Source organism: Erpetoichthys calabaricus, chromosome 6 (assembly GCF_900747795.2).
Source record: "Erpetoichthys calabaricus chromosome 6, fErpCal1.3, whole genome shotgun sequence".
In the NCBI taxonomy this organism is placed as follows: domain Eukaryota; kingdom Metazoa; phylum Chordata; class Cladistia; order Polypteriformes; family Polypteridae; genus Erpetoichthys; species Erpetoichthys calabaricus.
Window position 1 is genome coordinate 80,202,191 of NC_041399.2, and position 20,042 is coordinate 80,222,232.

Below are 20,042 nucleotides of genomic sequence, written 5' to 3' on the forward strand. Positions count from 1 at the left end.
AAAAAAAAGAATTTGCTCTACTTAAATAAAGCAAAGGTAGCAAAAATGAAAAGGAATTTGTTAATATTAAACTGGATAGTCTTTTCACAAAATGAACCAGAAAATTATTAAATGGCAACCCCTAACTGTAGAAATGAAGATATTACTACTCAAAACCATAATGATCTTGTCATCAAATGTTCAACAGAGGAAAACCCTCATGTAAAATGGTCAGAGGAATCTCAATTTATTCTAATATATCTTGGAGGTAGATCACTTAGTTCTTGTGTCAGCTGTAATCTACTACATAATACTAACTAAGGCACTATTTAACCTCAACTTAATACCTTTATGTGTTATACTTTTTCCCCTAGTGCTTGTGTAGGATAATTACACACACTCTAATTTTCAAACACATGCTTTTATGTTGGCTCATCACGTACCTGTGCATGACTCTTCTCCTTAACAGACTTACATACTATCTTGAGTTAGTTCCCATACCGTGTCCGTTACTGGTCGGTTCCTATGACTCAGACAGAAAAAAGCCAGTCTGAATATAAAAACTACAATAAGCAATTTATTTTAGTTGCTGCTAAGGAAACATAAAAACATATTGAGAGAGAAAGAGAAAAAGGGCAACAAATGAGTCTATATTAACGGTGTCTGAACCTCCCATTCCTATGTTTGGCCAAGAAGAGTGAGCAAAAGACCACAGGACCTTCAGGCCAATTGGTGGCTCAGCACTGTCTGTGTCTGAGAAAGCTGTGATATTTTGCCCCATAAGGCTAAACACCAAAGACCATTACATAGAGCTGTACATTCTCTGTGGGTTCTGAATGGGTCTGTGTCCTTTAAGGAAATAGGCAACTGTGTATGAGATTCACAACCTTATAAGTGATCTAATAATTGGCCTTAAAATCTACCCACCACCAGAAATGAGGTTTGGGGCTAAGACACAATAGCTCTGGGGAGTGTTTGCTGGTTGGGGTGTTGCAAGGATTAGGAGAGCTTGGTGAGACTGGTGCAGAGAATGTTTTGCTGTCATGTAACCATGGGAAAGTGAGAAGCCTATATACTGTAGGTAGATGCAGTAGGTTAGCATTTTTTTTCCTTGTGTCTTTTCATTTTCCCTGTGTTTACCTTTTCCTTTTGTGAGAAGCTACACTTTTTAATAACCTAGGTTTGAACAGAACACAAGAATACCATTTCTGTTATGCGATTCATTATTATTTTAGATGGTGTCCACTTCATCAAGAGTGCTTTTAATTTTATTATTGGTTTGCTTCCTAATTTTGTTGACTCTAACCTTCTCTTTTCTAGATTTTGAAATTTAGAGACTTGAGGCACAAACACAGTATTGTTAGGGTTTGTTGTTGCCTTCACGCCTTCTTTCCAAAACCAATCTCAAAACTGAAAGTTAATCATCTGAAATTCCACATTGATGTATTATATTAACGCAGATTTACTTTGAGATTATTGACATTCAAGCAGCAGTTTTTCTCTGACTCCTGAGGAGGCCCTTCATTTAGCAGTTGTTTTTCCTTGGTAGACAGCTGGGTTTTAATAAAAGCATTTTGTTCAGTTATGGGAATTTGAAAAGGAGAATTTAAAAACACTTCTAAGACTGCAGAGTCAAATAACATCACTCATAAACTAAATAGCTAAGGTAGGCACAAAATCCCTAGTGTGAAATGGATAGAATCACCTATTAAATGCACAGCACATCAGCAGCTAGATTTGGGTTCAGAAAGTTGAATTGCATGTGTGCAGTTAGGCACACATCCATTAGTGAGCACTAAAACAGAAGGATGACACAGTCATCAGCATCAGAACAAATTTGTGTTGAGTTGGTAACTTCTTCCTATATCTGCATGTTTTTTTTCACATCCCCAAAAGACATGAAGGTTATTTAGTGATGTGTTAATGTGAGTATGGGTGTGTGCAGGAGTGTGTAATGGACTGGCTACCTGCCCAGGCCCAGTACCTGCCTTGTGTCCAATGTTGCTGGGATAGGCTCTTGTACCCCTGAATTGGATTAAGTGGATCCACATCTATTATGCCATATATGCTAGTGTGTGTGTGTGTGTTTGTGAGATGGTCATGCCATTCCCTAAACCCATAGTTAGACCCTGCCTTGCCCCTAGTTGGACTGGATTTGCTTTATTGTAATTGAAACCATACAATAAGGAGTGTACTGCTGAACAAAATTGTGTTTCTCCAGGCTCAATATACGAACACAAACATAAAGACAAGTGCATGTTATACAACAACAGATAGGCATAACAGACAGCATAAACAGACAAAATATATGTATAATCCAATAGACACATTGGTGAATGGTTGTAAAATGTTCAAGTGATGAAAATCATTAACATAATGCACAGACATAACAGCATTCTGGGAGATATGAGATTTCAAAGACCTTTATACATGTTCTGGAATTTAACAGTTGCAGTAGGTCAGCATGTTGTTTGTTGTTACAGGGAGTTAAGTAGTTTGATTGCCTGTGGGAAGAAACTCCTACTGAGCCTGAAAGTCTTGCACCGCATACTGCAGTAACATTTGCCAGAGGGCAAAAGTTTGAAGAGTCCATGGGTTCTCCTAAAGAAGAGTGGCAAGCACAGATAGTGTATAGATGGTGGGGGGGGGGGGGGCGTGGTTTCAATAATTTCATGATTAACTCGGCCATCCTCTCCACTCTCTGAAGGGACTTCTGATCCAAAACAGTACAGCTGCCATACCAGACTGTGAGGCTGCTGGTCAAGGTGTTAGCTGTAGCACCTCTGTAGAATGTTGTGAGGACAGGAGAGGTGGTTTACTCTCCTCATCCGTCGCAGAAAGTGAAGGTGCTTCTGTGCCTTCCTGACAAGGGAGGAGGTGTTTGTAGTCCATGTCATGTCATCCATGATGTGCACCCCCAGGAACTTGGTACTTCTTTCTGACTACACAGCATTGCCATGGATTATAAGTGGAGCATGTGACATATGTTTCCTCCTTAAGTCAACAACAATAATAATAATACAAAAATAATCTCCTTTGTGTTGTTGACATTCAGAGATAGGCTGTTGTTGTCACACCAGACAACGAGTTGGTTTCCTTTCTCTCTGTAGGCTGATTCATCATCATTGCTGATTAGGCTCACCACCATTGTGCCATCTTTAATTTGATGATATGATTCAAGTTATGCCTGGCACAACAGTCATAACTCATCAAAGTGAACAATATATGGCTCAGAGCACAGCCCTAGGGGACCCCAATGTTCATGGTGATGGTCTCAGAGATGTTGTTTCCAACACATACTGTCTGGGATTTGTCTGTGAGGAAGTCCAGTATCCGATTGCATAATAGGGTGTTGATGCCTAGTGGGTCAAGTTTTCTTGACTGGGGGTTAACTATAATAAAAGTGGAGCTACATTCAATAAAGAGTCGCCACACATAACTGTTCTTATTCTCCAGATGGGCCATGGTCAGATGGAATGTTATTGATATGGCATCATCGATGGAGCAGTAAGGGAGGTATGCAAACTAAAGTGGCTCGGATGTTGCAGGGAGTTTGGATGCTATGTGGTCCTTTACTAGACATTCAAAGCACAAATCACAATGGAAGTGAGTGATCTAGGACAATTGCCACTGAGCATTGATGCTAGTAACTTCTTTGGTAGTGGTATGATAGTAGTGGCCTTGAAGTATGGAGGTTCGATGGTTTGCCTCAGGGAAACATTATAGATGTCTGTAAGAATGTGCATCAGTTGATCAGCACATTCCCTGAGTACACACCCTGGTATGTTGTTAGGACCTATAGCTTTCCATGGATTGACCAAACAACAGCTGGGTCAAAACAGAGTGCTTCATCATCCAGGCTGAGAGGGGCATTCATTGTTGTTGTGTTATTCTATTCTTCAAACTGGCTGAAGTAAGAGTTAAGTGTACTGAGGAAATCAATATTGTTATTACTGAGCATAGGAGGAGACCTGTACTCTGTGATCGACTGTATGCCTTGCCACACGTACCTGGGGTCTTTTGAATCAGTGAGGTGGTCCTGGAATTCTGTCCATAAGCACGCTCTTCTGCTCTCACACAGCTTTCCAGTGGCTTGTGTAGATCTAAGAGCATTTTTGCCCCTACACTTGAAGGCAGCATTTCCTGCTCTCAAAAGCTCATGCAGCTCTCTGAGCTAGGGTTTCATGCAGGCATTTGTGGTGATATTCTTGCTGCCAGTGACGTCTTCCACACACTTGGATATGAATCCCATCATAGATTTGGCATACTCCCCCAGATTGATGTGTTGGTTGACAGTGGCAGCACTCTGAACTCTTTCCAGTCTATGCATTCAAAACAGTCTTGGAGCGCTGAAACTGCAACCTCTAGCCAAATCCTTATCTGCTGCACAGATGGATTTCTTCTATTTAGCAGTGGCCTGTATGCTGGAATAAGGATAACAAAGACATGATCTGAATTTCCAAGACGGGGAATGGGGGCTGCCCTAAATGTCTGTTTGATGTTTGTGTAAACTTGGTCTAATGTGTTTTCTCATCTGGTTACAAAGTCCACATGTTGGTAATAATATGGTAAAACTGTTCTCAAGTTGGCTTGGTTAAAGTCTCCAGCTGTAATTTGAGCACAGTTCAGATCAGTATTTTGCATCACGCTGACTGAATGATACAGTATGGATAGTAATAATAATAAATAATAATACATTTTATTTATATAGTGCCTTTCCCATGCTCAAGGCACTTACAGAATATAAGAAAGAACGGCAGGGAATACAGTATATAGCATTGTACAAACCAGATAAATAAATAAAGAAGATTACGACAGTGAATTCAGAGAAAAAAAAAAATTTTGTGTTCGCACTGGGGGGAATGTATACAGCTGTGATGCTAACAGCTGTAAATTCCCTTGGCAAGTAAAATGGTCGGCATTTTAATGTGAGGAACTCTATATCTACTGAACAGTGGCTTGTGACAATTTTAATGTTGGTGCACTGATTGTTGTTAATGTACATACACCTCCCAGAGACTTACTGCTGAGAGCATGGCTCCTGTCCGCAGGCAATATTGTTAGCTGATCCACATGAATGGTGCTATCGGGAACAGTGAAATTTAGCCATGCCTTGGTGAAGATAAGGGCACAACAGCTTTCTACCTTGCCTTGGGTAGTTAAATCTAGTCTCAAATTGCCAATTTCATTTTCTAGCAACAACAGAATAGATGGAAGCACAAATTTATAGGGGTTGGCCTTTAGTCTAACGCCAATACCCACTTTATTGCTGTGTTTGCATGGTCTCTCACACCGTTTGTGTCACTTACTGCTGCAGTCAGTGATGGTAGAAGATCTTGCTGGTATAAAATTACCATTTTTTGTGTTTTGAGTTCTAAGGCTAGTAAACCACTAGTTAAGTTGTTTGATAACTGATGCACAATGTCTGAGCAAAGTACACTGTTTGTAGACCAACCTTGTATTTATCTGCATAGAAGTAGACAGTACATTTAACGCAAATCACACATCGCTCTCAGGAGCTGGAGTGGCTGCTGTCATACCAGGCCCAGGCATACACATTCCTGAAACTAATTTGTCTTCAAAAATATATAGATAAAGATGGACACAAAAAGTTTTTAAGTTTTACTTTGAACAAATTAAAATTGTCTATTAAGTGGGAGCATGTTCCAAAGTGGGGCAGCACAGTGGCACAGTGGTAGCGCTGCTGCCTTGCAGTAAGGAGACCTGGGTTCGCTTCCCAGGTCCTTCCTGCATGGAGTTTGCATGTTCTCCCTGTGTTTGCGTGGGTTTCCTCTGGGTGCTCCAGTTTCCAAAAATATGAAGGTTAGGTGCATTGCCGATCCTAAAATATCCCTGGTGTGTGTGTGTGTGTGCGTGTGCCCTGCGGTGGGCTGGGATTGGCTCCAGCAGACCCCCGTGACCCTGTGTTAGGATATAGCGGGTTGGATAATGGATGGATGGATGTTCCAAAGTTTAATTACTTAATTTGTAACATGAAAAATCAAGAGTTACTGTACATATCAATGGAGAAAACGTAAAACAAAGCTGATAAATCAGAAAGGATTCTGCTATGTAACTGTTTCTTCCAAACATAGATGACATTCATGGGTAAAAATAATAAAAACTGTTACAGACTACCAAAAGTGATCAATTCCACACTCAACATTGCTCAAACATTAAAACTTTTACTAAAATTTAACAAAAAATTGATTCATACATTTAAGTTGCAGGGTGATCATCTGTAAGCTGAAGTCTTGCATACTGTATCATGATCCTTGAATTTGGCTCTGTGCTTTTCTAGGTAATTGTAACGCAAGCCATTGGGGACCTGTGCATGGCAATGTACGTGACAGATGGAACTGGAAACGTTATGGAAGCAGTTATTCCTGACAGTAAAAAGAAGTCTACATCGTTAGCAAACACAACAAAGAAGAGTGAAAGAAAAGGTACAACTTTGCTGTTTATTTTTATGTTTCTCATAAATATATATAGGATGTGATTGTAGTTCTGCCACCTTATAGATCCTATGCTCTTGGGTTAAATCCTGCACTTGGTCATTTTTGCACATTCTTCCCATGTTGCCTCTCACATCACCCAAGACATGAAGGTTACATTGAATGATTTGATTCCAAATTGGTCAGAATGCGAGTGTATGTGTGAGGGGCCCATAAAATGGATTGGCTCTCTATCCACGGCTGTTTCCTGCCCTTGTACCCATTGCTTCCAGGATAGGCTGCAGATCCCACAATTCTGAATTAGATGAAGCAAAATTGGAACATTATTGCTTTATTATTTATATATGTCAGTGGTTCTCAAACCTTTAGTACTCCAAGGTCCCCCAGCAAACCATGACAATATGTGAGGGACCCCTAAACAGGCCATGATGTATAATCCTCTGGCACTTTTGCTACAATCTTGGCAAAGCTGGGTTTTTTTTAAATTACATTTATTAACAAAAATAATTGAATATTTACTGCAAGTGCTATTACACTGCCTGTATTTTTTATAGCATAATACAAAATTTATAAGCCATTTCAGAAATAGCCTTTATATTTTAATTAAATAAAATACATTTTTACAGCTGCCTGCATTTCTTATTCATAACATAAGGCATTTTTAGTGAAATAATAGTAAGAGTATTTACCAAACTACAGATTTTGTCACTAAAGATATTTTTGATAACAATAAAGGCTGTTCACTGCTCGCTCAGCTTATGAATTTCTATTCAAATTAACACAAATAAAATGATGGAAGTTATTCTGAAAAAAATAAATCAATAGTAATTTTTAAAATGCAGAATTAGTTGCTGCAGACTTTTATTCGTAACTTAATTACAGAAGTCACTTCAATATACTCTGGATTAAGCACTAGAGCATTTCCATCAGCAATAACCACTTTATACTTGAGTGGAAATTCAAATTCAAATGTGTTTTTTCTCCACTTACACCAATCATGTCAGCAGAAAAGACAAAAAGCATCATGAACGGCTGTGGCAGCAGTCAGCTAAACCTCAGTTTCTCACCAAATCAGCCTATGATGTTCTCCAAAGTCCAGTCAACCTGCATAGCTGGGGTATGGCAGACACTCCCGCATGAGAACTGTGCAAGAAGAGGGGCACTTTGGAGAACATTCTTAGCTGCTGCCCAAAGGACTTTAGATGATACAATCAGGACTGTCATTCAGGATATTAAGAATTAGTTTGAACCCCAAGCAGTCCATCGCCTTCATCAAAGCTGGAAAGAAGGCAAAATATCAGCCTGGTTCCACAGGGGAGTTCTTTGCTACCACATAAGACTGTCAGCTCCAAGTAGACAGACCTAAGAAAGCAGCTTAAATGCCCAGAAAATATCACAACCTCTTTGCTCCACCCAGACACGTGTTAATACTGGCATCCACAAAGCAGGTGGCCCTGTTGAAACTTACTGTCCTCTTGGAAGATCAAATTGAGAAATATGCAGCACTTTTTACAGTAAGTGCAAGAGCAATGGCTGGAGAGTCCGCTGTGAGGCTGTCAAAGTTGGGTGCCATGATTTTGTGAGCCATTTGTTGCAGCAAACTCAAACTCTCCAACTAATTGGAGTTTAAGGACAGCAATGCAAAAGATCCACCAAGAACATAATTGAGGCTGCAGAAAAGACCTTATAGTGGCTGTGGATCTAGAGGGGGTACCCGCAGAGTAGAGCGCAACTTAGGCACAAGTTCAGGGCTGATCACCTGCAGCTGAGTTGCCTGGGCAAAGGTGTTAAATGAATAAAGACCCAAAACACAAAAGCTGTTTCCAAGTAACACCAGTAGGTGTATTTAATAGCTACAATTTATATCTGGGAACACATCTATGTGACTTGCTCAGGATGTATACTGACAAGGAACTGTGATATAAATCTAAATGAATGTGAAGGTGTATGATGCTGCTTCAGTCCCTAGTTCCCTGTAGTACTGTAAGGATTTTGTGTAACTTTTGTCCATAAGAATACTTTCAAACACTTTACAGTTAGTTAGCTTTTTGTGACCTGCTACTCTGAGGTACAAATCCATCATAAAGAACAGTCATGCACACACTCCAACACATAGGGCATAATTTGGGTTGCCAATAATGTAGCAAACACACACATTTTTGAGATTTAAAAAAAAACCAATATATCACAACATGCAAACTCCACATAGACTGTGCCCAGGCACTTAAAAAAAAGCCATTTCAGCTCCTGTGCTCTTGTAAATCTCTCTTCAACAATTTAATAATAATAATAATTATTATTATTATAATTCATTACTTTTATATAGCGCTTTTCTCAGTACTGAAATTTGACATCAACTCTGAGTAAAATGTTCACTGTTGGGAAATTTTTCTGCCACAATGGATCAAGTTTAAGTAAGAGTTCCATTCCAGACATTTTTAAATTTAATTATCCATCCATCCATCCATTTTCCAACCCGCTGAATCCGAACACAGGGTCACGGGGGTCTGCTGGAGCCAATCCCAGCCAACACAGGGCACAAGGCAGGGACCAATCCCAGGCAGGGTGCCAACCCACCGCAGTACATTTAATTATCAACATAAAAATCTTACATGCCACAAAGTGAAAATATTAAAATAATGCTTATAAAGTATATTAGTTATCTGCTTTTTCTAATCATGCCTACTGCATTTCCTTCCAGTTGTATTCCAAGCTGAAACATGATGTGGACAGGTAACTGACAAATAAATAATAAATAAAGCAACCGTTTCCTTTATGATACTGGGTGCAAATACATTTTATCTGCTCCCAAAGTACAAAGTGTTTCTAGAATCTGGGAATTGTTTGTTGACAGTTTGTCTTGTGACATTAAATGACCTGAAACTCTCATTGATCAGCAGATTCTTAACAGGCTACAAAAGCAAACCTTGGCTTTAACAGACCTTCATCTGCTTGTAATCGCCTCTCTGAAATATTTTAGAGCGGCATTTGCAAAAAAGAAAGAATTTACTTCTGCTTTGTAAAATTTGCAATCATTTCTATTAAGACATTAAGCAGTAATCCATTTATGAACCCATTCTTCTTTTCCACCAAGTCACTTAGGAGTCAAAGCCCATGGCAACAATATCATGTGCTGGCCACTGGTTCTGTAGGAAGTGTCTTATGGAATACACTTGCACAAACACACACACACACACACACACACACACATGCACACACACACACACACACACACACGCACACGCACACACACACACACACACACACGCACACACACACGCACGCACACACACACACACACACGCACACGCACATGCACACACACACACACACACACACACACACGCACACACACACGCACACACACACGCACACACACACACACACACACACTTTCTCATGACAGACTGATTTAGACCTGATAATACAAAAAGAAGAGGCAGATTTCATGATCGCAGTTAATTTTTCACAGCAGTGAGGAAGCAGCATTCAGAATTAAGAACTGTGAAAATGTACCATCCGCCAAAAATTTACCTGAAACAACATACCTTTTAAATAGCTGCTAGTGTGTGCAATGATCTGGGAAATCCTATCAGCATCATCCGCATATCCCACCACATGACAAACCACCTAGGGCACTTACCAAATCTGGTCAGTTTCACAGAGAAAAAAATTAAGATCAGACTTCAGTTATAGTTTTGCTAGAATTTTCATTAGAAAAAAAAAATCAGAAAACTGGAAACAAATTCAAATGAGGCGACCTTGCATATTTAGGCACTATATATGGTTTATTAAACATCAGGTGCACAATGTGGTAGTAGTTGTATTGTCACATGTACAGTATACAGTGAAATTCTAACTTCCATGCCAGTCATAAGTTATTATGTGATATTAAACACCTTAAAATATCATGACTGAATTTATTAAAATCAAAAGTATTTGTTCCAGGCTTGCTTTGGCCACAAAATGAAATACAGTATACACAATTTATTACCTTTATGAAAACACATCTTCTAAGAAGAGATTTTGTATCAAACAGCACAGTTATGTTCCAATTTTAAGGTCCTATTCTCACGTATATCAAGAATCTCTTTTTATGGAATTTTCTTGTTTGTCTTGAGCCCTCATCTCCAGGTTTAGTTGACCTTGCTGATGGTAATGATTTTGGCAAAATTATGGTACTTAAAACCCAACTGATATCAAAAAGTATTTTGACATACTATATAATTAACAATTTATTTTGGAGAGGTATTGAGCCATAACAGATCCTTCCTAATTCATAGCAATTGAAGAGCTCAGTTCCAAAATCAGCTAAGTACAAAAGATACATTTTGGAGATAAATAGGAAAATCTGGGTCCGTAAGCAGATTTTGAAACTAAATCCCTAAAACTATAGCGCTACACTGTTGCAATTAGCAGGTTTTGAAGTTCAAACATATTTTCGGCGCATGACCATCTGCATGAAAAGTCACAATCATGTGTTCACTAAATTTTACCAAAAGTTGTAATTAGCAGATTTTGGAACACACATCTTCAATTTTTCATATAAGCTTCTTGATTTCTTTCAGTGATGGAGCTTGCAAAGCCGAAGATTGAAGAAATTGAGACAACAGAAGAGACTCCAAATGAAAAAGAACATACTTACATACAGGAGAAAAAGACAATTCCTACAGATGTTCCAGATGAGAGAAGATCATCACTCCCAACAGATGAGGAGAAGCCAAATGAAGAGATCCTAACAACAGACCCATCATCTGAGACCCTGATATAAAAAAGACAGAAAATGTTTTTTTTCTTTCCAGATTTTGGTTTTCTTCTAGTTTTATGGAAAATGTAACAATAACACTATTATGTTACAATTTAAAATCATTATATATGATTCATTAACTTAAATACAGTCTTCCAAAGACCACAATAACATTTAACCCTCTCCTCCATCTAGCTTTAATTATCATGCGTGTAATGTTTTAATAAAATACTCAATTTGTTTGGTATTTTGCCTTCAATAGCCTAGAAAATAACAAGAAACACAGACACAAGGAAAACCAAGAATGGGTATTTGGAAGGCTAATGAACCTTACAGTTACTAAGGCAACACGTGATCTCACAAATGATGATAGCTACTGTATATATTTCACAAATTTAAATTTTACTAAACCATTCAGAGTATGGATTTTCTCAATAACACCTTAATATACTTGTAAAACTTTTCATTTTTAATTCACATTTTTGTTTAAACATGCTTAAACTCTCTTTCTGTCTGTCAGTCATTCAATAAATTTATCACTGATTTATTTTGTGTACCTGCTTATTTCTCTAGGTCGTGGGCAGTCTATCCTGGCAGGATCACATGGAAGGCAAAAACTCACTTCTGAAAGAGGCACCTATCAATTACACGGCACAATCTGTCACTCGCATGCAGGCTCACTCACAAAGGGACAGTTTAGAGTCACAAGGACATGACCTTTAACCAAGGATTCCCTTAGTTGCTCTTCTCAGCACATCTTTGAGGCATGGGATGACACTGAGTACCTAGGGGAAAAAAAACAGCCAGACACAAAATCAATATAATCTGTGCCTGCACTAGGAGGAAGCGATGCTAATCTCTGCACCACTATGTAGCATTTCAAACAGTTAATTATGTTTACTAACACATTAAAATACATCAAAAGGAACACAAAAAGGCATACAGAACATTACACTGAGTGAACCAGAAAAGGTATACTTGTGGGTAATGTAGTGTGAAAACAGATTGTCACTTTATTTTTTAAAACAAAACGTAAGATACATAGTATATCTTTGATATCTATAATGTACATTCAAATGGTGGAAATCTTGGATGATGGAATGCACCACAAAGTTTACTTAAAACTATTCAAAGTTGAGGAAGATACACTAACTATACAGTATGTACCTTCATAAAAATATATATCAATGTTTATGTTTAAGACCTTGACTGTGTCTAAAAGAAGAAAAAGTGCATTTGCTTAAAATTAAGTAAAGCATTTCTGCCATCTTTCATTTTCACTACTGTCTAAAAACATTTTATAGAATGACTCCATATACGTATGAGTGTAACAACATATAAAGATGAGAGGGTACCATCAGGCTTGTTTACTTAGATACTAGATTATTATATCCACATACATTTAAATGATGTCAAAGCTTCCATTTGACATACATAGTTCTGTAGTTTATTCCTTTCTAGTGTAAAATCACAGTCAGCTCACCCTTTCTGTAATGTACAACCATGGGTATTAGAGGGCTAAACTATTAGGCTATGTATCAAAGTTCTTTTTTCCAAATTAGTCAAAAAGCTTGAAAAATCTAAAATGTATTCCTAGTACTGTTATTCATGAAAAGGTTTTTGGCTGGCTGTTTACAAGCTATTCAGAGTTCTAATGTAATGTAATAATGCACAGTAATTGATTTGCTAACTCTCTTTCCAAACTTGGACACCTGACTATGCTGATAAGCTAGTTTAAATATTTTCTGACATCATATTGATCATCAAAAATATTATTTCATTTTAAAATAAAGATTACTGTTAAATTTTACTTTTTCCTGAGCACTGATGAATTTCATGGAATAATAGGATTATAATGTGGAGATCTTAAAAAAAGAAAGTTGGGAAAATAAATAAATACACACAGCAAAATATAAATCCCATCTGTCCAACTGACATTTTACTTGCCTCAAAGATATAAAAATCCATTCTTAATATTATCATCTTCCTACCCTCCTTTAGGTTAATGTTACTTAACCCTTAACAGTACAAAATTAATCAGTTATCCTTCCAGTTCAAGCTTCAGTGTGGCAATGGTGCAGACAAGCTCTAAATCCTATTGGCAGGTGAGCTGTATTACCAATTAATAGTGGTCTAGACAGACAGACAGACAGACAGACAGATATATACAGTATATATATATATATATATATATATATATATATATATATGTATGTATATATATATATATATATATATATATATATATATATATATATATATATATATATATATATATATATATAGTGAAAGATAGAGACACTGTCGACCCCTTGAACCCTCAGATCAGACGTCAGACACCAGATAAAAGTCCAATATGACTTTATTTTATAATAATTATGTGCACCACTCCACTCCACTATACTCATAAATCAATAACACTATAATCAAAATCCTCTTACTCCCAGACGCGTTGCCACCCTTCCACCCAGCTCAGCTCAATGTCTGGGATTTCCCACAATCCTTTTATAGTCCTTGACCCGGAAGTGTTTCGCCCTCTCTGTCCACGTGACTGGGAACACTTCCGGGTCAGAAAAAAAATCCTTTTCTTCACCCCGGAAGCACGTCATTCCTCTTGTTCATGTGACTCTGACATACTTCCGGGGCGTAGGGAAAATAATTATTGCTCCTCCCTGCAGCGCCTTCTAGCGGCCCCCGTGGTATCCAGCAGGGTTGTAAAGGAAACAGTGGCGGACCGTGCATTTCACACCTAGGCCTTCAGTAGTGCTCCATCTGAATCAACCCACCCCTCAAAAACTAATTTATAGTCATAAAAACCATCTTAATATACAGAAATACAGTATAAAGAGCCATTGCATCGCAGATAGATAACTCCTGTAGCCACAATAAATGCCTTTATTGAATAGACAAACCAGGGGTGACAAAGTTCCTTTCTACTGCAGCTACAGCTGCGACACAAAACATCAATAATAACTCATAAACTTGCAATATTATTTAGGAAAATTGCAACATTTTACTCACCACTTACTTTCCTCAAAAACAGTTCAATTACTCTGTCGTACAGATTATCCATGCGCTTCAGTTCCATCACGAAGTCCCTTTCTATCACCATTGAAGCTAATGCTGACAGTCGAACCTGCCCTGTCGTATTTCTGGCATTAGTTTTAATTCGCTTTAGGGCTGAAAATGTCCGCTCGACAGAAGCAGTGGACATGGGAATGGTCACCGCCAAACATACCAATGTGTACAGCTGCCCCATGCTCTCATTCAGATTTTTCTGATGAAGGAAGTCAAGGAGATCAGTGGGAGATTTTCCTGCAAAGGCATCCATGGCATACATTACAGTCAGTTCTGTTTTTAGCCGAGACAGATCAAAAAGTGCTCCATGGCTCTGTGTTAAACTGGAGAAAGCTGCATGCGGGAAATTTTTCTTGTATTCTCGAAACTTCTGGGGGTCAAGGAGCGTGACAAACATCAGTTTTTCGTGGTCTTGAAATCTGGTCTGTGTCTGGCAAATAATATTGTCCAGAATCCTGCCATGGAGTTCGCGGTAGTGCGCGCGAGGATCTTGTGCTTGACCTCTTCGTGCACTCGGAGCGCCTGTTGTGCGTTCAGTGGCCTCGTACAGTTCCTCATATCGGCTTCTATCTCGCTCAACGGTGTCACAGAACTCCTTTACCCTAGCCAGACAAAACTGCACATCCAGTTTTTTGTCCTGTAGTATTGAAAGGAGCACATCTGAATACTCAAAAATGCCATTGAATGTGTGAAGCAAAAAACAAAACTCAAAATCATCCAGACGTGCTTTAAATCCATCAGCACAGCGCACTGTGTCCTCATCATACTCGTCATGATGCTCCAGAATGTGATGAAACAGTTACTTTAGAGCATCTCTCTTCTCAAAGACCATATTGACCACTCTGGATGTGTACTGCCACCGTGTTGGTGCCACACGAGGGAGACGCCGCTGGCAGATTTCGTCCAGTAGTTGCGTGCACCGAGGCGATCTAGAAAAAAATGCAGCAAGGCCACTGAGGTGGCCGAAAAAGATCTTGCATTCTTTAAGCTTTGAGGCCCCTTGAGTCAGTACTAAATTGAGCCAATGTGCATAGCAGTGTATGAATAAAGCCAAAGGTGCTCTCTCTTTAACTTTAGCCTGCACCCCATTTAATCCAGAAGACATGACCGCTGCGCCGTCAAAACACTGTGCCACAACTTTACCCAGACATTCATTTTCCAACAAAAATCTGATGATAAGACCTGCAATGTCATCGGCTTGCTTCCCACTGGTAACATCTTCAAATCTGACAAATCGCTCCTTGACACCTGTGCCCATTACGTAACGCAGGACCAGTGCTAGCTGCGCTGCGTTACTCGCGTCTGTCGTCTCATCCACCATAATAGAGATGAACGGTGCTTTTTTAACATCACTTTTTATCTCTTCTCCCATCACTTCAGCAATAGCAGTGATCAGGTCATTTTGTATTTTACCCGACATCCCACTAAACACTTTATTGGTGGACAGGTGGTAATGTAAATCCGTGTTGCTCTCAGCAATGAGAGAAAGAAGCTCCACATAGTTTCCTCTGTTATTGGATCCCGCGCTTTCATCGTGTCCCCGAAATGAAAGTTCCTGTTTGCCCAAAAAAATGACACGGTCTATCAGTCTTTTTAAGATTTCTCTGTTTTTCTTCACCTTTTCGTTGTGGAGCTCCGTTTCCCTGCGCACTTGCTCGTTCAGCTGTAGATCCACTCTGGTTTCCCCAAAAGTTTTGGAAAGCACTGTTGCTTGTAAGTGTCCAGCAGTGCTTTGATGTCTCGTTGCTGCCTTGGTTAGGCAAGTCAAATTTACAAACCCAGTGTGGCTCCAAACACCATGTCGACCAGTGGCAAATAACAAGCACTCCCAGCACTACAATTTGCAGCGTTCCTCGGACCCTGTGAGCCAGGGCTACCGTTCGTAGTTGGTAACCTGAAAGTGGCAGACAAATCCTCCTCCTGGTTGTGACAGGTTAGCTAGCTTCGGAGTTGTCCGACCTTTCTTAACAATGTCCAGCTTTTCTCAAAAAGTCCGTCTTGAAAATGGTCTTGAAAGTAAATCTGCCACCGAATCTATTTCTTCTCTTCCTTCAGCCATGGGGTGACAAAATAGCTATCACACCATCCTATCCAGTGTAGCAGTTAAGCGTGTTGTCCACCTCTCGAACCCTCAGGTACCACTCTGATGACCAGGTGAATGTATAAATTATATTTATTTTATAATTATACAGTGCACAAAGCACTCTCCTCCCCACACTCATAAACACAATAAACTCTTCTTTCTCTAACTCTCCTCCTCGCCCAGACACGTCGCCACCCTACCTCCCAGCTCAGCTCAAATGTCTGGGCTCACCCAGAGTCCTTTTAAAGCCCCTGACCCGGAAGTGGCTCTAAGCCAAACCCACAAGTCCATTTTCCTTCCGGGTCAGGGCAAAGTCCTTTTCTTCATCCCGGGAGCACATCGCTTCTTCCAGTCACGTGACTGGGATGCACTCCCGGGTTATAGGGCAGAAAAGAGTCCATGAGGCCCTTCGCAGCGACTCCTGGCGGCCCCCAAGGTATCCAGCAGGGCTGTGTATAAAAACTACAAAGTCCATGAGGCCCTGCTGGAACTCGGGGCACCAATATGCTGTCCGGAGGGCTCCTCCTAGCGGCCTGGGGGTGAGGGCCGGACTGGAAAGCCGGCAATCCTCCACACCAATCAATGGGTCTGAATACGGTGACGTTGGCGTACGCCTGCTAGAAGCTCAAAACTCAATAATCTGATTGGTTGAAGCAACAGTTTAATTGACATTTATTTTGTGTTAGAGGGCCTGCAGAACGGATTGTGAAGACCTCCCGGGCAGACTTCTTTGACTTTGACCCTGCCTGGCAACAAATGATGGCTGAAATGTGATTGGTTAAATGCTTTAATACGAAAATACATGTCTGGAAGCAGCACAACCATCGGAAAAGCTATGAAAGGAAGCGGACAGACTATTTGGAATTATTTAATAAGTATTCATGGACAAAATATAATTAACATCAGCTTGTGATTCAGATATTTTTTTAGGCCAGCAGAGAAGGCCTTGTAGGCCCTGACGGTCCGCCACTGAAAGGAAAACTCCAATGTCCATAATTCCCTGCTGGCATTCTGGGTACCTCCATACTGCAAGGAGAGCTCCACCTGGTGGCCTGGGGGTATTGGCTGGGATAAATATACTGTATATATATATATATATATATATATATATATATATATATATATATATATATATATATATATATACACATACACTATGGTCTGAACACACACCAGAATAACTGAAAAGGAAGCAAATATAAAAAGAAAGAAAACTGCTGATTTGGCAATCAAAGTCACAGTGAAGCAATTCTCTTTGCACCAAGAAACAAAGTTCTCCACTTGACTCCTATACTCTGTCTCATCCATCTTATCAATATACTATAAGTGCAGAATCATCTGAGAATTTCTGCAAGTGACATGACCTGGTGTTATATTTATAGTTGGAGATGTACAAAGAAAAGGAGACAGGGTTGTACCTTTTGGTTCTCCAGTGTTGCTTACATCCATATTAGAGACATAGTCCTTGAGTCTCACAAACTGCTGTCTGAATGACAGATAGTCCATTATCCAGGACACCACAGGCTCATTAACTTGCATATCGCTGAGGGGATGGACAGTACTGAAGGCACTGGAAAAATCAAAAGACATAATCCTCATAGTGCTGCCAGCTTTGTCCAGGTGAGAATAAGGCTTGTGGATCAGAAAGACAGTTGTATCCTCCACCCCAGTCTTTGTCCAATGGGAAAACTGCAGTGGGTCCAAAAAAACTTAACTCAAAATTCATAACAAATAAATAAATGCAGTAGCAAAATACTGATGCAAAACAGTTTTCTAAATAATAAATGATGACTTAACAGTATGCAGGTCCATTATCTAAGTTACACTTCATGTTTACAAACAAAAAAACAGCTTAAACCAGTGCAAGATAGTGGATGAAGAAGTACCAACAGCTTGTTCTACTAACCTTGGCTAAATTTACTGGTCTCTCAAAGTCTGATGGCTTGTAAATTTGAATATTGTGTATCCAGCCATTAATAATCATGAAATATAAGTGTTAAACTTAAGTATAATGCATGCACTGAGTCCAAAAATTAGGTGAATCTTGACAATGTATGTAAGCCAAGCTAGCTGCTAGGGTTGATTTATCCATTCCTTGGATAGTCTATTAAGCTCTATTTGTTTAAACAGTGTAGCTACTGTACATGTCCAGATTCAATACAAACCCATATGCTTTCACTTCATGAAAGTGTTGAACATCTTTGCAATAGGTCGCTACAACTGGCATACATTGTTGTAAACAAACTACAGGTAGTTCAATCCTCTAAAGATGGGGTGCATTCCTATTAATGCAATGTGGCGTGATGTACACTCGCTCCCTATAGAGCAGGAGGGGTTGTTTCAAATGATCACCCGTAACTAGTGCAGGAATGTAATGGAAAAAAAGTATTTATCATTTTACTCATTTGGCCAAATACCAAAAGCGCCTTTTTTTGCTTTTTTCAGTCAAATGCTTTCAGTGACCAAATATTTGGTGCATCCCTATATCATACGTTTGAGTTTTCATGTGCATCGTTTAGGCAACAGTGTAAACGTCGTACACACTTTGTGCTTCACAAACACACAACAGGGAAAAAACAACAATAATAATAGAACAAAAAATGTAAAAATGCAACAAACAGATGCACAAGTAGAACCTTGAATTTATAACCTATACAGTATTCAAATATTTTCCAACCATCCACCCATTTTCCAACCCACTGAATCTGAACACAGGGTCACAGGGGTCTGCTGGAGCCAATCCCAGTCAACACAGGGCACAAGGCAGGAACCAATCCCGGGCAGGGTACCAACCCACCGTAGGACACACACACACCCACACATCAAGCACACACTAGGGCCAATTTAGAATCGCCAGTCCACCTAACCTGCATGTCTTTGGACTGTGGGAGGAAACCACAGCACCCAGAGGAAACCCACGCAGACACGGAGAAAACATGCAAACTCCACGCAGGGAGGACCCGGGAAGCGAACCTGGGTCTCCTTACTGCGAGGCAGCAGCGCTACCACTGCGCCACCATGCCACCCCTAAATATTTTCTAATATACTTATTTTTAATATTCAAACACTAACTTTTGTTTAATTTGACAGCCCTAACTTTAACATGGATGCCAAAATATAATCATGGTCTCATTGTGCTTTAAAGCTAGAGAACAATCTGCACTTCAAGAACCATTCTGACCTAGTCAATGTATACCAGGGCCAATCCTGTTCAATCTCACAGTCAGGATATGGGCTGCAGAATTCTGCCTTGGAAGGACATCTTTCAAAGATGACCCACGGTTTGACTGGTCACCTTTCAGCAAATTAAAATGTAGAATTGTTTTGTGACAGTATATGAGATGTTAGACATTATAAGGATTACTTACGGATTATTAAAATACCGGTACATCATTCTTGAACAATTAAACTCAAAAAATGTTAGTGCACATTGGCTGTACAGAATATTTACTTCTGAAATAAAGCAGTACTAAAATTACTAAAATACTACTGAAATTGGACTGGGAGAAAATTTAGAAGAATTAAAGAAGTGGGGATGAAACTTGACTCCACTAGGATCCAATATTAAAACAACAACAGAAATGACGGCAGAATGGTGGTTCTCCAACAACAAAGAACTTCAAAACACAATCCAGTATCAGCAAGATCATGTATACAATTTACCGTAATTACCTTGAAGGCATTATCCATTGTCCATCAA

At 39.4% G+C, this 20,042-nt stretch overlaps 1 protein-coding gene across 2 annotated transcripts in view; it reads left to right on the forward strand.

The window, feature by feature from the left end:
* Positions 1–11,455, forward strand: part of myom1b (myomesin 1b) — a 147,299-nt gene extending 135,844 nt beyond the window's left edge. For both annotated transcript variants that reach the window (XM_051928730.1, XM_051928731.1), the window contains 2 exons: positions 6,281–6,425; positions 11,003–11,455. In XM_051928730.1, coding sequence (XP_051784690.1) covers positions 6,281–6,425; positions 11,003–11,205 — 348 coding nt within the window. In that variant the 3' untranslated portion in view covers positions 11,206–11,455. The remainder of the gene's footprint in view (positions 1–6,280; positions 6,426–11,002) is intronic.
* Positions 11,456–20,042: the final 8,587 nt, after the last annotated feature.